Here is a 19,133-nt window from a genome sequence, read left to right as displayed (position 1 = left end):
TGTAGCCGTCCCCTAGTTTGCTTGCTTTTTAACTTAACTAATAGCAACTGTCAGCAAACGGTTTTGTTGAATAACATTTTCAAGTAATCACTTTCAAATAAAAATAGAAATATAGTGTTTTGTTCTATCTCAGTTTAAAATAGTAAAAGAAACATAACAAATTAGTAAGTCGACACCTGTAGCTAAGGTTGAAACGTTTAAGTGTGATCGGCAAATTCAAAGAAGTTCTGGCTCGAAAGCACGAATCCAAAAGATTCGATGAAATAATCTAATGTTTTTTTTCTTTATTAAGACTATTTCTGTAAGCTTGGTTCTCACTAAAAAGTATGGAACAAAATAAGTGTAAAAAATTTCTTGATTACAACACTCAAGAATTGCAGTTAATCTTAAAATCTTCATATTTAGGTTAATTCTAAAGCAGCCAGTAAAATTTAAACTAAAAATTTAGCGAAGAAGAAATATAGGTATAGTAAAAGCTATTCGTACAAATTTGTATACCGCCGCGTTTTGTGTAAAATTAGCTCCTGACGCATATGTGCCCTATTTTCGTTGAAATTTTATTGATGAAATATAATTTAAAATATATTCTTGAAAATTTTCAGAATTAAAGTATTTCTATTTTTTATAAACTCTGAAATTAACTTTGGGTGTCATCTACTAGATGGATGTCACCAGGGGCAAACCACTCCCTCTCAAGAACTTGGATTTAGAAAAAAAGTTTTTTTTCTCTCAAGTTACAGCTTTCAAAAATTGAAAGCACACGATTTGATCAATATATATTTGTTAAACATTAAGGGGGGGCAAATTACAGATAATCATTTTGAAAATTTTTAAAAGGGATTTTTAAGTCATCTCACTTTTTAACTCGTAACTATTGGAAAGTTTGATTTTTAAATTGAATTTCTAACGTTGTATGACGTCTTGGGTTTACAATAAAAAACAAAAAGCTAAATTTTCATAAAAAGGAATTAATATTTCAATCTCTGTTAAGAGGTTTTCCCCCTTCCCTTGAATGGAGAGAGGGAGTTTAAAAAATACAATTAAAAAAATTTAAAAAAAATCCGGAGTCGGAGTCGGGCGTTTCAAAATCCAGGAGTCGGAGTCGGGGTCGGAGTCGGCCATATTCCTTCCGACTCCGCAGCCCTGGTTTTACAACTTTCAAAGGACCACAAAAAATCGTCCGTAAGTAGTAGGCGCCTTAAATAAAATGCATAGCTGCCAACCTCAAGATAAAAAAATAGGAGCACTTAAGGGAAAAAATAGGAGCAATGAGGGTTAAAATAGGAGCTCCAAATCGTGGTTTGTGCTAAACCTTCCTTTTGTACCGTAAGCTTCTATAAGTTCTAAGCACCATTACAATGCGTTTCTGAATTTTCATGTTATATTTTCAACAAAACTACAACCAAGTTTAAAATGAAATTATTTTACATTAAAAAAGCATCATTATGTAGGTACATATTGCAAAGTAAAAAAAAAAAAAAACAAGATTACTTTTTGATTTAATAAAACTGCAACCCTTTTTAAAAATATTCTTTCATACATATCCTACATGTATTGAAAATGCATTGCATAAGAACATATTGAAGATTTAAAAAAAAAAAAACTTGATTACTTCTTATACTTGAAAGTAAAGCAACTTCATAGTAAAGGTCAAGACTCGGAAATCTAAGTGGCCAGTGGCCTCTAGACTCCAGAAACTTAGTGGCCACCACTGTCGCCAAGTTCTGAAACACAAACTGGAGGGGGAGGGGCAGTTTTTCCAACTTTCATTAAAAAATTAGATGAATAGGACTTTGCACATTCTAAAATAGAGTTATTCAATACTTTTTTTGTACATGGAAAAGTCAAATTAAAACAGGTTTCTGCTTTATTAAAAAAAATAAATAAATAAATAAATTAATGAGAAGTCAGCAGGAACTTTCATTTTAGATGAAATAGTTTCAGTTTATAACAAAGCCTCCGAGACAATAAGGATCAAACACAGATAAAATTTCCCTTTCAAAAAAAAAAAAAAAAAAAAATTTAAAAAAAAAAAAAACATAACTTTTTGCCTTTTGTTATTTTTAATAGTTTACATTAAGACAAACAACCAATTCTGTTTTCGGAAACTTAGGCTAATAATAGTCTTGTCTACTTCCATGTTGCAAATGACCAAACACGGCAACAACGCGAAAAATTTAAGATGATAGATTTTTGAATTTGTTGCATTAAAAGTAATTATAAATAATTAATAATCCTTAAAAAACTAAAATTTAGATGAAATAGACAGTTTTTAGCACATTAGCATCTAAACCAATCAGGATAAAATAATATTCTAAAGAAAAAATTTTTGCATTTTTCAAGAAAAAAATTAAGAATTTTCCGAAAAAAAAAAAAAAAGAAGCCCATTTAGCATTATTTTCAATTATATTTTAGCGATTGGAGTCAAAATTGAACCAAAGCCTGTTTACGTATGGATTCACATATATTCCAAATTTCAAACAGAACGTAGCATTACTTCTTGAGATAGGGCACTCACAATGGAAAAAAAGAACGGGCGATTGCGCTACCCCCTTTTTAGCTGTTGACACCAAAATAAAATCAGCTCTTATACCCACTAAGGGCTACTTGTCAAAAAATTTTTGTTTGATTCCGTTCGTTATTTCTTGAGATACAGCAGTCACAATTCACGACAAAAAACGTTCTATAACTCAACCCCCGTTTGAGCTATTGACACCAAAATTGAATCAGCACCTGCTCCAGTTAGGGGCAACATATGGACCAAATTTTGTTTGATTCCGCCAGTTACTTCCTGAGGAATAGCAATCACGCATAACTCAAAAAACGTCCCATTGCTCCACCCCCCTTGGAGGAATTCGCGCCAAAAACCAATGGGCACAAGTTCACATAGGGTCACATATGTGTACCAAATTTCGTTCAATTTCATGCGATAGTTTTTGCTGTAGAGCGGCCACAAAAAACTGGTCACACACAGACGTGACACACACACACACATACATACACACACACATACATACATACACACACACATACATACATACACACACACAGACAGACAGACATTTTCCAAAAATAGTCGAAATGGACTCAGCACACCTCAAAACGTTCGAATCCGTCAAAATTCGAAATTCGAAAATTTGCACGAATCCAATACTTTCTTCTATATATTAGATATAGAAGAAAGGAAAAAACATTTTGCAGCACATTTTGCTGATTTTCATTAGTTTGCAGTTAAAAGAAACCCCCAATTCTGTGTTGTCTTTGAAAACGAAAGCACTTAAAGCATCGTCTACTTCCATCTTGTGAATGACCAAACATGGCGGCTACGTTTTGCACGTAGCTGAAATACTCGATGAAAAAACGATGTTCTCCGATCGATCAAACGCTCCCGCTCAGTGTTTATCCTACACTAATGCTTCCAGAGCATCAAATTGCCTCCTCTTTTGTTGAGTTTGTGCACAATTCCTGCCTTCCAAGATAAGGAAATTTCTTCTTTTTCCTCAGAAATCGAAAATGTACAAGCAAAGTGAAAAAAACGGAGTTTTTTGGAATAAATCGGATTTTCGGAGTACGCAATAAAAATCGGAGAAACTCCGGGAAAAACGGAGCACTTGGCAGCTATGTAAAATGTTTTTAAAACTAGTGGGCCATTTGGGACCGTGAAAAGCCGTCTTTAAATAGAAAAAGTCGTTGAATAGAGCATTGTTAAATAGAGAGCAGACTATACATATATATATATATATATATATATACACACACACACACACACACACACATAGTACATATACATAAGAAGATTCAACCAAGTTAGACAAAAATCAATACATTTTAACGGATTTATTGTACTTTCAAGATGTTCCGCCAAATAATTTTAACAATGGGATTAAACATTGAGGTTTCAGTCACTGTTACATTCATTGAAAGCATTATTAAAAAGAGAGAAAAATTCTTACCATAGCTGTATAGGCAATTATCATAGGTAGAAACGCTGTTGGCACACGTAGAATGTTAAATAATGATAAAGAAACAAATGCTCGATTTGCATCAAGTACATTATTTGAATCAATGAGAACAAATGTGGCAAAACTAGCTAAAGATACCTGAAATAGAAAAATATTGCATAAAAAGTGTTGCTATTTTCCCATAATTAGTCAATACAGAATAGACTTGCTATTAGTTAATAACTAAGCAGTTCGAAAATCGTTCATTAAATTATAATTATTAGTTTTTGTAATCATAATCTAAATGCTAAAATTGTTAACAACCGAAAAAATTGAAACCACATAATTTACTAACCAAAAATGGGGCAGAAGCAAAAACGAAAGTAATTGCTCCATTTAACCAAGCTTGAGCTTTAAGGCTGTGTATTTCTTTCCATCTTATCTTCATCACTTCCTCTATGAAAGAGTTTTCCCAAGCATACAACTTTAGAACTTTTATTCCATTGAGGATTTCATTCATCAGTTTTGTTCTTAAATCTTTATCAGCCATCAGACTAACCTAAGGGGGAAAAGTATACATATAAGAACATTAACGTACTTTTAGGAATAAGCGCCACAGCGTATACAAGAAAAAAAGCAAAAGAATTTTCGGTGCAGAGCATAGTCTTTTTTTCCTCTGATTTCTATATAAATAATAAGGCTACTATATAAACGCTTTTTATAATGATTAATTGATTTGAAAAGTCGAAATAAGCAGTAAAAATGACTTTTTCAATCAAGTCGGAGAAAAAATATACTGATATGTTTCAAGAACCTTATCCGTTATCGTCCGATATTTGAACGTCGACCCATGTCATTTCTACGTCGAACAATATTTTTGTGTCACTTGGGCCAGAGAGTTTGACATTGGCAAGGCATTGAGAAGAGTCCGCCTCCCTTGCTCTGGATAACCAACAAATGTCTCCTTCCAAGGTAAGAAAGTTATATTTGCAGTAAAGTATATATAATTTCGTTAATTAAAAATATTTCTTTCACTTGCATTTTATTCCAGCTTTCTTTACTACTGATTGCTTTTAAGTTGTTTAATGTTGGGTTTGGCACATATGGCTGGTGCGACACTTATACTGGGTGGGGTGCAGATATTAAAAAAAATGTTCCCTTGAGAATATATTTCAATGCGGGGCTTACACCGGGTGCGGTGCTTATTCTCTAAAATACGGTAATAGCTGCAATACTTAACACTATTGATGCAATGAATATTCAGTTGAAGCTAAATATTCGGCCCATCAGCCAACTATCCAGTTTACAATTTGGCCTCGGCCGAATACTGTGCAAAAATTGTATTTTATTTTCACGCATTGAATGTTTTGTAAAATTTTATTTCTGCTTGTGCTTACTGGGCATTTTAAATGAAATCTTCTTATACTATTTAATGAATTGCATTTTCTAAGGGTATTCACGAAAGAATGGCAACTAAAAATGTTTGTATTACAAATCTTGACCATCAACACAAAATTTTCAGATTAAGCCGAAAATCTAAATACTTTTTCTGACATATTAGGGAGGTTGGAACCTATTTTATCTTACGAAACTAATTCTAAGTCATAAAAGATAGAAATATTTAAGTAGATAAAATGCAAGGATAAATCATGCATGAAGCAATGGTTAGTTTTCTCACGCAGAATAAAATACAGTAAAACCCTTCCTAAAGGGCACCCCTCTTATGCGGACAATTTTTAATTCCCCAGTTCCATTGCAAATAACATTATTAAACCCCAGTCCAGCAGACACCTCTCTATTGCGGACAAAAAAATTTGTCCCGTTAGTGTCCGCATTAGAGGGATTTTACTGTATGTATAAAAATTGAATATAGTATGATATAAATGGGGATTGGGGGGGGGGAGAGAAAGGAGGGTACCCAAATCTTTTCATTTTTTTTCTTATTAAACATGAAAATTTTAAATGGATTCATTAATATTTTGATTTCCTACATAGGATTTAAAAAAATACTTTTTGTAATGTTTACAGTTGTCGAAATTAAAGTTTCAAAGCAACAGTTTTAGAAGATTATTCGTGATATTTTGAGGAGAAAAGGTTTGAAGGCCTTCCCATTTTGAAAAATTTAAGTCATAGAGTAGTGATTGTAGATCATTCCACATAGTGTTAAGGAAAGGGATGAGGTTCAAATAATTTTTAAAAACTGATGTTCCAAAAAAGGAAAAAGCAATTTTAGATGACTTTTGATGATGTTAAGGGAAGGGGATTTTCAAATATTCTCCTGGAATTATTACAATACAGTCGAGTCCCGACTTACGCGAGGGATGAGTTCCAAGACTCCTCACGTAAGTCGAAATTTCGTGCTGTGGAAAAATTTAGGTATAAATTTTTTTAGAAGCATACCAAATTCTTTTAGACACTTATAAACACTCCTCAAACTGCTTTAAAGCATTACTCAGCTATAAATTAGTTTCTTATTTTGAAAAACTAAAAAAAAAGCTGTTTTATTCAACATGAAAAACTTAAAGGAGCACAAAATGAATGATCAAACACTTAAATGAAACACGTACACAAAGTATGTAGAAATAATAAAATGCTGCACTACAACAGTACTGTACACAGTGGATTAGTAATAATATTTATGAGTAAAAAATGAAGATGATGATGATCTATGCTCCATGATCAGATTGTTATCTAATACTCTTTTAAATACGGTTGCTTTGACTTTTCTTTAAAACGTTTCCATTTATGGCAACAGCCCATCTTCCGAATATCTTTAAACTACAATACAAAATCAGCTTCCATTTTCATAACATTAATTTTGCTATTTGCTTAGACATTACTCTGCCAGCTTCAAGAAACTAAGTTCTAAACTTTTACGGATATATTTATGTTTCGACTTTTTAATTGTATGTATGGTATTGTCAGGAAAACTTTGTTTTTCTTCCCATCTTCATAAACTTTAGTGTAAACAGTGCACTAAGATGCCATTATATTTCATCAACTTTAATATTTAGAATGAAAAAAAGACAAATGAAAGATACTGAATAGTTATTTGATGCAGTAACAGCCCAATGTGTAGACTAGTTTGGTGTGGTGTCGCTGTCAGTAATGCTAAACGTATGTAATAATGTTCACGAAATCAGTATTTAGTAGCCAATAACGAAGCCGATACTTCCTTCAAAAATAATTCGTGTTGTGGACGAGGAATTCGCGTTAGCTATAAATTCGAAACATTCGCGTTATAGCCATTTTGCGCAAGTCGGATCTCGTTGTAGCGGAAGTCGACTGTATCGGAATAATAAAAACGCTATTTTAGAATACCCTAGTAAACGTAAAAGGAAAAGAATATTTTCGGGAACCTCTCACCATATCCTCCAAGGCAAAATCTCTATATATTTGTTGTTTGAAACTAAAATGATGTTGCAACCCTACTCCCAAGCAGATTTAAATCAGATGCGTAGTAAGAGGTAAGTAAAAGAATCTATCGCCCCGCCTTGGGAAATTTCTAGATCTGGCTTTGACTCAAGAACAAGTAATTTGCATGTGCTTACAGTCAAACACTGTTGTTAAACTCCAATTTTAAATTTAAAAAGCTATAAATAAATTACATTAAAATAAATTATATTTTCAGATTCAGAACTTTACAATCTTACTTTATGTCTCTACATATTATAAAATGAAGTCTTCAAAAAGCGTCTGTGTGTTTAAACTCGTAAACCTTGAGAACTACCCGGCCGATTTCGCTGAAATTTTCAGTTTGTTCCTTTAAGTCCTGAAAAGATTTGCAGACCAGTTCGGGGGAAAAAACCAATGAGTTGTTTTTTTTTAAATTCAAATTTAGGCCCAATTTTCACAAAAATTCCCGAATATGGGGGTGAAAAATTACTTGCACTCATTAATATTATATATCGTTAAAAAGGTTCGAATTTTCCGCATTCTATGCAATTTGTTTCAATGCTCTAACTTAATTATGGCTGGAGTTATTCACGTTTTCAACTTTTTTTTTTTTAGGTTTAGCTGAAATTTAGGCATTACTTACTTCATTACATCTATCAATAAAAAGTGAAGGATAAAAGTCAAAAAGAAAAGCCAGTTTTCTTTTTGACACCATTGGAAAAAGCGACATTTTTTACTCCATCTCGACCTAGGATAAAAAAACTTATCTTCTATCTCGAAAGGAAAAAAGGTTACAATCCTTTTTAAATCAAGTTCAAAAAATCTCATGTCCATTCAAATTGTTAACCATTTTCTTTTGCATTTTAATTCCTTAAACTTATTTTGTGTTTCCATGGTTACACTTTTTAAATCCATCTTTCTCGATTTAATTTCTTAAAAGTATTTTAAAATCTCTCATCATTGTTTGGAAGAGAAATTTTGCATGATTTTTTTTTAAATATATTTAAGCCTGATTGTAGAATGTACGTCACTTGAGACAGTTTTTATTTTCAAGGTGGGCCAGGCAAAGCTGGGCAACGCAGCTAGACATTTCTAAAATACTGAATGGAACATCAGGGGAGGCAACAGGAAAGAAAAGGACTTACCTGGAAATTTCTAATAAACACACTGACTGTTCCATTAAGAGGAATCATTGCAATCAGCACAGCCAAGCCTCCAAGTGTAGCAATTCCCAGTTGTTGCCAAAGCAGGTAAACGGCTATAATAATCTGAAGAGGAGCAGACCAAAGGATGTTTGCCATTTGAACGTAGTCCATTATTCTCTGGGTGTCTACAGACATAAGATTTACAACTTCCCCAACAGTAAAATTTTTCCTGGCAGAATTTGATAATAAAAGAGCCTAAAACATAAAGTATGAAAATGAGACTTATGTCAGTATCAAACAAACTAAACTGATACATTATTGACTTGCGTGTTTTGAAGTAATTGTGTAACAGTCTCAGAGTGCAGTGTGCCATATAATGTTTATTTTCATCAGTTGGAGAACTTTTAGATGCGGCTAGTCCACATTTGCATGTTTGAGGTTCAACAAATCCTGAGCAACAGGTTGCCCAAGTGACTAAAAAAATACTTAGGCGATTAGTTCTTTCTTAACAAGAATCTTTCAGACAGGCCTATGTCATTTAGGGCCTCAACAAGGGGCAATTGACCCCTCCCCTGGCTCTGAGAAAATAAAGTATTTACACCAGGATTGGATTTTGTATCGTCGGAAACTCGTTTAGTGCAGGACATGTGGTTTTTACCGTCAAAAAGTGTCTAAAACTGTCCGATTGTCCAAAAGTATGCTTAAGCTAAAGGGGTGTAACTTATTTAATTTAGTTACTGCAATATTCGTAATATATAAATATGGATATTTATAAAGTTTAATTAATGAGTATTTGAGAATATTTTTTCTCAAAAATGTTAATTTAAAAAATATTTTACTTAAAAAAATTTGCCAATAACTTGATTACATTTAAGTTTCCTTACGTAATAGTTGGTAGAATTATGAAAGGAAAGTCACAACACTACCAAGACAACTAGTTTCAGTTCCAACTTTATACATAAATGGTTACTTCTGTGTGTGTATGTATGTCCGGGGTAATCTTCAAAACTATTCTGCTTTTTAGATTTGAGTCATCTCTTAAAATCAAATTCAAATACTGGGGGAGGGTCGGGGGGGGGGGGGGGGTTAAGAGTAACCACTGAAATATGTTTTATTTTGAAAAAAAATAAATGGTATGATTGAAAATTAGTATTTTCTCAAAAACAAAACACCTACTAATAATTTCTTAACCAAAAAAATACTTTAAAAAATAAAATATTTGCTAAAATAAGAACTATAATAAGCCGATTGAAAGTATTAGATGCCAAAATAACTTGTATCAAAATAACCAAAATATTTATAGGATACAAAAGAACAAACTTCAAATGCAACAAACAATTTTTGGCGAAGCTTGTGCTCACTAGCGCAGCCAGAAATACCTTCTGCAGGGGTTTTTTGACCAAAAGCAAAACCGTCAAAAGGTTTTTTTTTTTTTTTTAAATCAAAAATGCCTCCTGGAGGAGCTTTTTTGGATCAAAAACACCTCCTTGAGGGTTTTTTTTTTTTTTTGATGAACATAACCTTCTGGGTTTTTTTTTTTTTTTTTTTTGATCATAATACTTTCTGGAGGGGTGTTTGATCAAAAATACATTTCACAGAGTTTTTTTGATCCAAACAGACCTTTCACATGCATAAATTACTGTATTAGAAATTGCATTTATGCTAAAATTAATAGCTGGGGGGGGGGAGAATCCCCCCCTTCACTGCACCACAGCTTGGGCTTGATTTTGGCATAGAAACATAAGGTTACTCATACGAGATTGAAATACAGGAAATTCAATTTAAATACTAGAAATCCGTTTGAAAAAATTGTACACATTATTTTACTCTTCAAATTAGATCAAAATTTTGTAGACCATTTCAAAAAATGCGTCTGACTAAATGTTGATAAGTATGGAAAACTGACAAATTTTAAGAATTTTTCTTCTAAAAAGTGTGAAAACTATAAATCTAGGAAATAGTGGCACCACTGTTTAGCTATTAAATTGCTCTTTCATTTATTGAATAAATGTATGATATGTTTATTCATGTTAAGTGATTAATATCTGCAAAAACTTTAAATGAAAAAAAAAACCTGATTTAAATTTTAAAAAAAAAGTCCGATATTTTCAAACCCTGCCAACTACAGATGTTATGTATGTATTAAAACACAGCAGTTGAAACATCAATAAATTTCTGCCAGCGATTTCATACTTTCTGACATTCAACACTCTTAAAGAGCATGAATTTCGATAAAAACTTTTCAATTTAATGATTTTAATGTGAAATAATTTCATTGCTTCTTCACAAGGCATAGTAAGCATCATAAATGAAAAAAAATCTTATACCCAAGGCGGATGCTAAGGGGTTGCAATTTTCAAAGTGAACACATTAAAAATATAAAGAACAGCACAAAAAGGAGTTTATTTCAGTACATTATTTTAGAGCTCTACAATAAACGTATCATTAATAACAATCCACGTAATTGAAGCAAAAAAAAAAAAAAAAACAGCAATTTAATTTTATCTTTTTAATTCTCATAATTGACACAGAATTTAGTTTGAAAATTTTAACTTTGTGATTTTTATAGGAATAAAAAGACATTTCATTTATGTGCTCCCCAAAAAAGCATAAGCATCAAAAATCAGATAAACTAGATTTTTATATTGGATGCAAATAAATTGCTTTAATCAAAATGAATGCATCAAAAGTGTAAAAATGGCAAATAAAAGAATTCATTAAAGAAAAAATTTTAGAATGGTACTTTAACAAGTCTACAAGATATTATATAATTAATAATTTTCAACATTGTCGTCAGAATTTTGGGGGGGAAAATCGGATGTGGAAAAGAGAATAGTCGAACTTGAAAATCGGATTTCGGGTATTAACAGATGAAAAAATAGCAGAATTTCGGTAAAATTCGGTATAACATAATCACTCGTATCGAATTGGCAATAGAAGAAAATCTTTAAGGCCATGTAGAATAAAAAAAATAAGGAGTTTTTAAGAAGATATAGCAAAATTCAGGAGTTTTAAGGGTCCTAATTTTCTTTTCTTCAAAAGCAGGAGTTCCTAAGGAGTTTGTAAGGAGTGTACGAACCCTGTCAAAACAGAAAACGGTAGAAAGTAGCAACTGTTTCTCACAATTATAACTGACATAGGCAACGCCGATTATTTTTGCTAGTTTATAACTAAAAGGAATGATATTAAATGCGCAATATTTAGGTTCAAAAAAAAAAAAGTGAAACATACAGTGCTGGATCTAGAGATGAGCAAGTCGGGGTTATTGCCCTGAGTGGCAACTTCTGGGGGTAGAAATTTCCCACTATTTCTGTGGGTTTATTTTTCTTTTCTTGAAATTTCACGTAAAAATTGAAGGAAGATGGGTAAGGGTGGAAGTTTCAAAATTTACCCCAGCTAAGAAAAATCAAAGATTGGGCACTGGATAGATATAATTTTGTCTACCGGGTGATTCTCGAAAAAACGTCCCGTGCGTAACATAAAATTCATTTTTTCCAACTAACCAAAGCCTTCAAAAAATAATACTGTTGGGGAATAATACATGCCTTAATATACTATCAAAGCATAACAGTTAATCCCATATTAAACTAATAGTTATTTGAATAAAATAAAAAACGTACACATGCGGCATTTTTTTGAGAATCGCCCTATCAATATTGATCGACAAAAGGTCACTTTTTATCTAGAAAGGAAAATACTAAACATTTTAATGTTCTACAACTAATAAGATTAGTAAAACCTCTTTTTGTAAAATATTTATTAGCCTAAGCACTAAGGTAGAGTGGACAAATATTGCTTTCGATTTTGTTTTTGCCCTAGTGCAGAAAAATTGGGTACTGGTTTGCCGATTACATGTGAAAAATTTCGAAGAAAACAAAATATATCTTCCCTCTTTATTTTGTCAGTGACTTTTAAAAGAATTTAACATTGAAGTTAAAAGTATGAATTTACATCTCTTTGTTTGAAGCTCCTCAGTTTTTCTTTAACACAATGTAGAAGTTAAATAGAATGCAAATGTGTCACCATTACAATTCTTTGGGAGGATTCGAACAGGATGTTATAGCAATTACTTTTCTCCATTCCAATAAAAACATTGTTATTCAGTGATATCCTCTGCAGCTCTTTCTACTTTTTTTTTTCCTTTCCCTTTTGTGATTAATTGTCTTTTTTCATATTTAGAACTATAAAAAATGAATCTTTTAGAAAAATTTACTGCCTATAAGATATCAAATAGTGACTACATCTCGAAAGTAGTTTGTAATCACTATACTTTAAAGGAAATAGTTGCAGTTAAGTGCAAAAATAAATAGTCTTTCTGAACACTGTCTGGAACTATTAATCACAACAAAAATAGTTCCTTGCAAGTTTCAATGAGTAGAATCGGTTCAGTTAAATCTTTAATCATTATAAACAGGGGTCGATCCAGGTTTTATTTTTTGGGTCCCCATTTTGTGAAAAAGCAAAATATTTTTGTGAATTTTCTTTATTTTTGTGAAAAAGCAAAATATTTTTGTGAATTTTTTTTATTTTTGTAAAAAAGAACTTCTTGTGATTTTTTTCTTTGAAAAGATTATATAAAAGCATTTTTAGCTGTCGTATCGTTATAGAAAAGCCCTAGACAGGTTTCAGGGGTGATTGCAAGTTCTTGAAGAATACCTGAAAGCTGCCTAGAGAAAATGCGCTGGGGGAGGGGGGGGGAGTAAGACCCTTAACATTTTATTCGTAATTTGACACACATTACATTTATTGTTTTTTACAAATATACATATGCAAGGCACACTTTCTTAAGGTGAAAGTCTCACAACAGATTTATTGTTTGCCCCTCTCAAATACTTTTAGATCAATGAAAATTGCACATGCTGCTGAACGTAATGTTAACTCCCAATAAATACAATATGAACAGACTCAAAGATATCACATATTTCTTAACACAGAAGAATGTATGTGTTTGAAAAACTTAAAAGTAATTAAAACCCAAAATAATACTGCACCAGCATTCAGCGTTTAATTTTTTGACATTTGACGTTCTTACAGAGTAGGTATTTCGTTTAAAACTTTGCAATTTAATGATGTTAATAAATATATAAAGAAATTTTATTTGTTTGCCACTTAACAAGGTACAGTCAACATCAAAAATGCGAAAAATTCATTTACCATGGCGCATGTAAGGAAATCAAGATCTTCGAAATAAATAAAAATATAAAAACAGCATATAAAAGAATTTTATTTTTAGTAAAGTTATTTTAGAATTGGATTTCGAAACTCAACACAAACTAATAATAAATATATATTGCGTAATCAAAGTAAAATTTAGGATTTTCCTGAAAACAACGGAATTTTGGTATTTTCAAAGATAAATGTTTTGAACTGAAATGTGGGATAAATACGTGGCATTCTTACCACAAGTTAACAAATGTTTTTTCATTTCATTGTCATCTAAATTTACCCCCAAAAATCTAACTAGAGATTCAAAATTCTCAAAAATGGCCCATTGCTTCATGATTATAAGTACAAAATTTGAATAAACTTACCAATCAATTTTCTGTTATTATTATTATTTTCTTTTTTTTTTGCTTTATATCCAGTCTCTTCACTTTCAGATTTTTTTGAGAATTCCTTCTTTTGCACCAGATTTTTGTATATTGACAGCCTCTCTGTGATTTTTGCTGCACTCATGTTTTTTTAAAACTCTATAGGGTGACAGCTTTTCTTGATATCAACTCCAATATTTACTCAAGGTTTGTTCAAATCACTAACATTCATGAAAGATGAACATATTTTGCACAAAAAACCCTTAGTTGAATAACTATAGTAAAGCCAGCTATACACCTTTTCATAATTTGCAATGTACTTTTTATTTATTGCATGCTTCTTATTTCCATTTGTACTCTCAAATACAATGCTTGAATCATTATTTGATGGCTCAATCTCAATATCATCATCAGTTGAAGTTGCTCCAGATTCACTTCCAGTATTTTCTGCTCAAAAATCGTTATACTTTCGCAAACTGCCTCACTGTCATTTGATGTACTATCTTTTACCGCATTTCCCGAGCCCTCCAAAACGGGAACATTTGCGTTACTGTTACTGCATGATGAAGTGGTGGTAGCGATTTTATCGGGGTTGTTAATTGCTGACTTGAAGAAATTCACAATATTTTGGGACCGAACGTTCGAAGAGCGAAATTTTTTAACATAATACGCACAATTTCGGGAGGTACCTCCCGTTGCAGGACGTCCTCGTTTCATATTTTAATTTCTTGAAGAATAATTTTCAACGAACAAGCAATCTCTCCAAACTGAGATTATTGCGACTGCTATTTCCAGCGCTCCATTATCCGCTAAAATTATCCATTATCCGCTCCCACACATTATAATCGAATAGAATATCAATTTATTCTTTGATGCGCCTAAAAAATGTCCTCTTAAACACGCGAAGGCGCGAACAAGCTAACTACGAAAAATATCGTCTGCGCTCCTGGATCGCAGATGATCCGTTACAAAAGAAAAATTAATACTGAGAAAGAAAACGAACTGGAATAATATACAATTACCACATTTTTTTAATTTATCGTCTGCAGATTACGCGATTCCCGCCACTTTTTAATAAAATCCCACTCAATAAAACTTCCTTTGCGCGCTGTTCCCGTTGCTCACCATTAGCGGACATGCGTTAAAAAATTGCGAAATTGCTCATCTGGAAGTTTCATATTTATTTTAAGAAGACAGCGAGATTAAATAGAATGACCGACGATATTTTTCAGCTGGCATTGTATTTTATCAATAAAAGAAGGAATATAGGAATTAAACTACAAAAAAATAATACCGTTATTCTTTTGGTTTACTGTATGATGTACGCTCAAACTAGCGTGACTTTGGAAGTTATCTTTTGCACTTACGCGTACAGTCTACAAGAAAAATAGCAGGAAAGAAAAAATGAATAATGCATTTTAAACCAGCAATTCTCCGCAGGCACCGGTTCGCGAGAAAATTTGACCGGTCCAGTGGCGTACCGAAGGGGGGGGGGCGGAGGGGGCGGTCCGCCCCAGGCCCCGCTTTGACATAGGCCCCCAAATCTCAATTTTTGGTTTTCACCAATATTGTCGCATATCTTGGTTTGAATGCTTAAACAAGTTGGCTTAATAAATCATAATTTTTTTAAAGACCAATTATTTGTTCAGGGATACAATCAATACCTCTTCGGGATCAATGGAGGGTTTATGATACCCAGGCCCCGCTTTGACATAGGCCCCAAAATTTTAATTCGTTTTCTTTTTCGCCAGACGTGCCTTATGACATGGTTTAGATAAATAAAAAGTTGACTTTTTATGCAGAATGAATATTTTCTCAGTGACTCTTGCCTAAACAAAGAGAGGGCAAATTATGTCCCACAGGCCCCGCTTTGACATAAGCCCCGAAATTGTATCTTATTTTTTCCAGTAGATCTGTCACATACATCATGATTAGAAATATTAATCAGTTACCTATATATGCGAGTATATATCATAAATTTTGTTAAATATGACTTTTTTTCATAGTGACCCGTCCTAGTGTACAAAGGCACATGAGCGCTTTGGCCACGAATTTAATGGAGGCCCCAAATTTTTAAATTAACTAAACCTATAAAAATCATTTGCTTTTATTTTGTTAATTGCTTTGAGAAAAGTTTTATGCATTTTTTTTCAAACAATTTATAAAAAAAAGCTAATGCATAACAGATGCACGTTTATAATTTTTGATCATTACAGTATACAGCTAAAATATCTGTTTTATGTTTTGTTTTGTGCATTAAGACTACGATGGTCTGATCTTAATTCATACACTATTTTTGAAACCAAATTCAAACATATAACCAAGAAAATCCATTCCTAAATGAGAAGTATTGTCTATCCTTTGTGGCGTTGGAAAAATCAGTCAGATAAATTTTTCTTTTTATCGGACCCCTTCTGACTCAAGCAAAGGGGACTTCCTTTTTTGCTATGCCCCTTTCGACAGCGTAAAATTGTTTAATTGGTCAATCCTTCGGGACTTTTGACCTTGACTGCATAATACCTCCTCCCATCCATTCTATACTCGATTGCAAGCTTACTTGACTATGGAGAAATGAGCTGCGGCCTAGCAAAAGAAATAGTTCCTAGCCCCATGGGCGGATTTATGGGGAGGACAAAGGGGGGCAATGCCTCCCCAGTTTGGGAGGACTTTATGTAGTAACAACATATTTTCCAAAAAAATTTTAAAAAAATATTACTTTTTTTTCTTTGTTGAATAGTTCAGAAGGGCATGGGTGGATTCATAGGAGAGGGGGGGGCATAGAGGGCAATGCCCCCCCCCAGTTTTGGGAGGACTTCATGTAGTAACATTACATCTTCCAAAACCTTAAGACAAAAAAAAATTTTTTTTTTTGAATAGTTCAATGAAAATGAAGAGGTTCGCGAATGTCCTTTTCTGATGGGAGAAAAAAAAAAAAAAGAACATTAAATACAAATAGTACAGCTGTCACTGGGGTGCTGAAAATATGTCTTAAGTCACCATTTGACTGAAAATCATTTGGGCAAGTATATAAATGGAACTATAGGCTAAACGAGCTATGCATTCAACTGCAACACTTATAATAATTGACGATTATTTTTACAAATTAGAGCCTAAAACAAAGGAAACCCTCCTCCCCCATTTGCGCTAACAGAACGATCTACTCGTTATAATTTGTTTTCTTTCTTTTCAGAATGTTTATTTTCAATTTGCGTGATTTCAAAAACTAGATACTTTGTGTTATTACAGACGAAAGATTTTGAAGAACCTTCTGAATTCACACGTTCAGATTGGTAAAACTGTAAAAACCCTTTAACTGTAAAAACTGATGAATTTTCGTAAAAATTACAAAAATCTGCAGGCAAGAGTGAATTACATACAGGAAAGGATTTGCCTATAAGATAAACAAGCTTAGGGTCACTACTTTGAAGTGTGCCGGTAACTCACAAAAAATGCATCATTCGCTCCTTAAAAAATGGAAAGTGCTTGAAAAGACTAATTTCATTTTCAAGAGCTTGAAAGCTTTGAATATTTGGAAATGTGTGGCTACAAACCTTAAATTTTAAAATTTCTAACAAATGGTAGGGGGAGGAATGCCAAAATATGTCAAATTCAGCTCCTTGCTACATCTGCATCAAAAAAGTAAAAAATCATGGTTCTTATGTTTGTAACATATTGTTTGAAATAAATTTTTCTGACTCACATGTTTCATATCTTGCTATTTATTTAATCCCGAATGCAGTATTTTGGAAATTCTTTTCTACTGATTGCTTTTATCTTGCTTCTACTGCATATTGTTAATCTGTTTAGCCCGGAAAAAAAAAATGATACACTACCTCCATTCCTTTTCGTTTTCTGCACTGCTTATAATTTAAAAAAAGGTTATTGTAATGAGAATTCTATAGTTTATTTTTTCTTTTAGACTTAAAATAGCTGTTTTTTTACGAAGTTTGAACAAGACCGTACAACTGTATAACCTAGTACTCAATTTCAGAGACTGGGAAGTGCAAATGAGTTGCCTTAAATTATTAAATGTTCTAAAATCCTTGAAAAGAATTGGCGCAGTATAACCTACTAGGGCTCTTGTGCCAAAACACCCAATCTAACCAACCAAACCTTGAAAATAGTTAGACAAGTCTTTGAAACTCCTAAGCATAGTGTGCTTCAATTTTATTTCTTATCAAGTGTATAAATTATGAATTGTTCAAATAAGTAGTATGTTACTCTCATGTTACTTATTTTCTAAATCTGTACACCATTTCTTTTAAAGTATTAACTTACATCACAAAGCACATTTAAATCATGAAACTTTTTTTTTAAAAATTTGCCTATATTTTCCTGAGATTTTCGTCTATCCAATTAACTCTTATAAGGCTTCAAAATGCAGAATTTTCTATCCATTTTACAAAATATCCTCCGGGGGAGAAACCCCCGGACCCCCCTAAAATTGTAGATATTCTATATCCAACTTAAAAGAGAGCCCTGCGTCAATCTTGATACCAGTCACCCCTCTTAAGGTCAATTCAAAAAGGACAGCATGAAAACACTCATTAATGAAAACGACACACACACACAAAAAAGGTAAAACATGGCCTTATTCATCACAGGAAAACAAACCAAAACATGGGGAGGGGGGCAATTTAAAATGTTGCTCAAAAAAGATCCTGCCACCCCCCCCCCCCCCCAGGAACTTAGTCCTAAATCCGCCTATGCCTAACCCTTTATCCGATAATCGGGGGAAATTACGCTCTTCGCTTTAGAAATCGGATTAGTTAGTTAAACCCACGCATACGCAAAATTTTTTTGTCTTAATTTCTGTCGAACATTAAATATTTTTAATTCTACAAGCGAAGCCGCGCGGAGCGTTTTCTCCACTTCAATCAAACGCGCCAGGCAAGTATAGAGTCATACCAGAGTTTTTTTGTCTGAAGAACATAAAGAGCGTTTTTTTTTTGTGAGTGAGACCTAGCAGAAAAGTTTTATTTAGACTGTGAACGTGTGAATTTCATCCTTATTTAGGTAAACATGTTTTAAAAATATTTTTCTCTGAGATTAGGTGATGGTATCAGGTAAAAAGTTCCCTGGTGTGTCTTACTCAAAGGAATAGTAAAGGGTTTTTTTTC

At 32.7% G+C, this 19,133-nt stretch overlaps 1 protein-coding gene across 1 annotated transcript in view; it reads right to left on the bottom strand.

Annotated features, from left to right (window-relative positions):
• Nucleotides 1-19,133, bottom strand: part of LOC129226938 (multidrug resistance-associated protein 1-like) — a 111,634-nt gene that overhangs the window by 73,054 nt on the left and 19,447 nt on the right. Inside the window, exons 9-11 of the mRNA XM_054861566.1 lie at nucleotides 8,483-8,737; nucleotides 4,297-4,500; nucleotides 3,954-4,100 (exon numbers count right to left, since the gene is read on the bottom strand). Coding sequence (XP_054717541.1) covers nucleotides 3,954-4,100; nucleotides 4,297-4,500; nucleotides 8,483-8,737 — 606 coding nt within the window. The remainder of the gene's footprint in view (nucleotides 1-3,953; nucleotides 4,101-4,296; nucleotides 4,501-8,482; nucleotides 8,738-19,133) is intronic.

The sequence above is a fragment of the Uloborus diversus genome, chromosome 7 (genome assembly GCF_026930045.1).
Source record: "Uloborus diversus isolate 005 chromosome 7, Udiv.v.3.1, whole genome shotgun sequence".
Classification (NCBI taxonomy): Eukaryota; Metazoa; Arthropoda; class Arachnida; order Araneae; family Uloboridae; genus Uloborus; species Uloborus diversus.
This window is presented reverse-complemented; position numbering and strand designations above follow the sequence as displayed.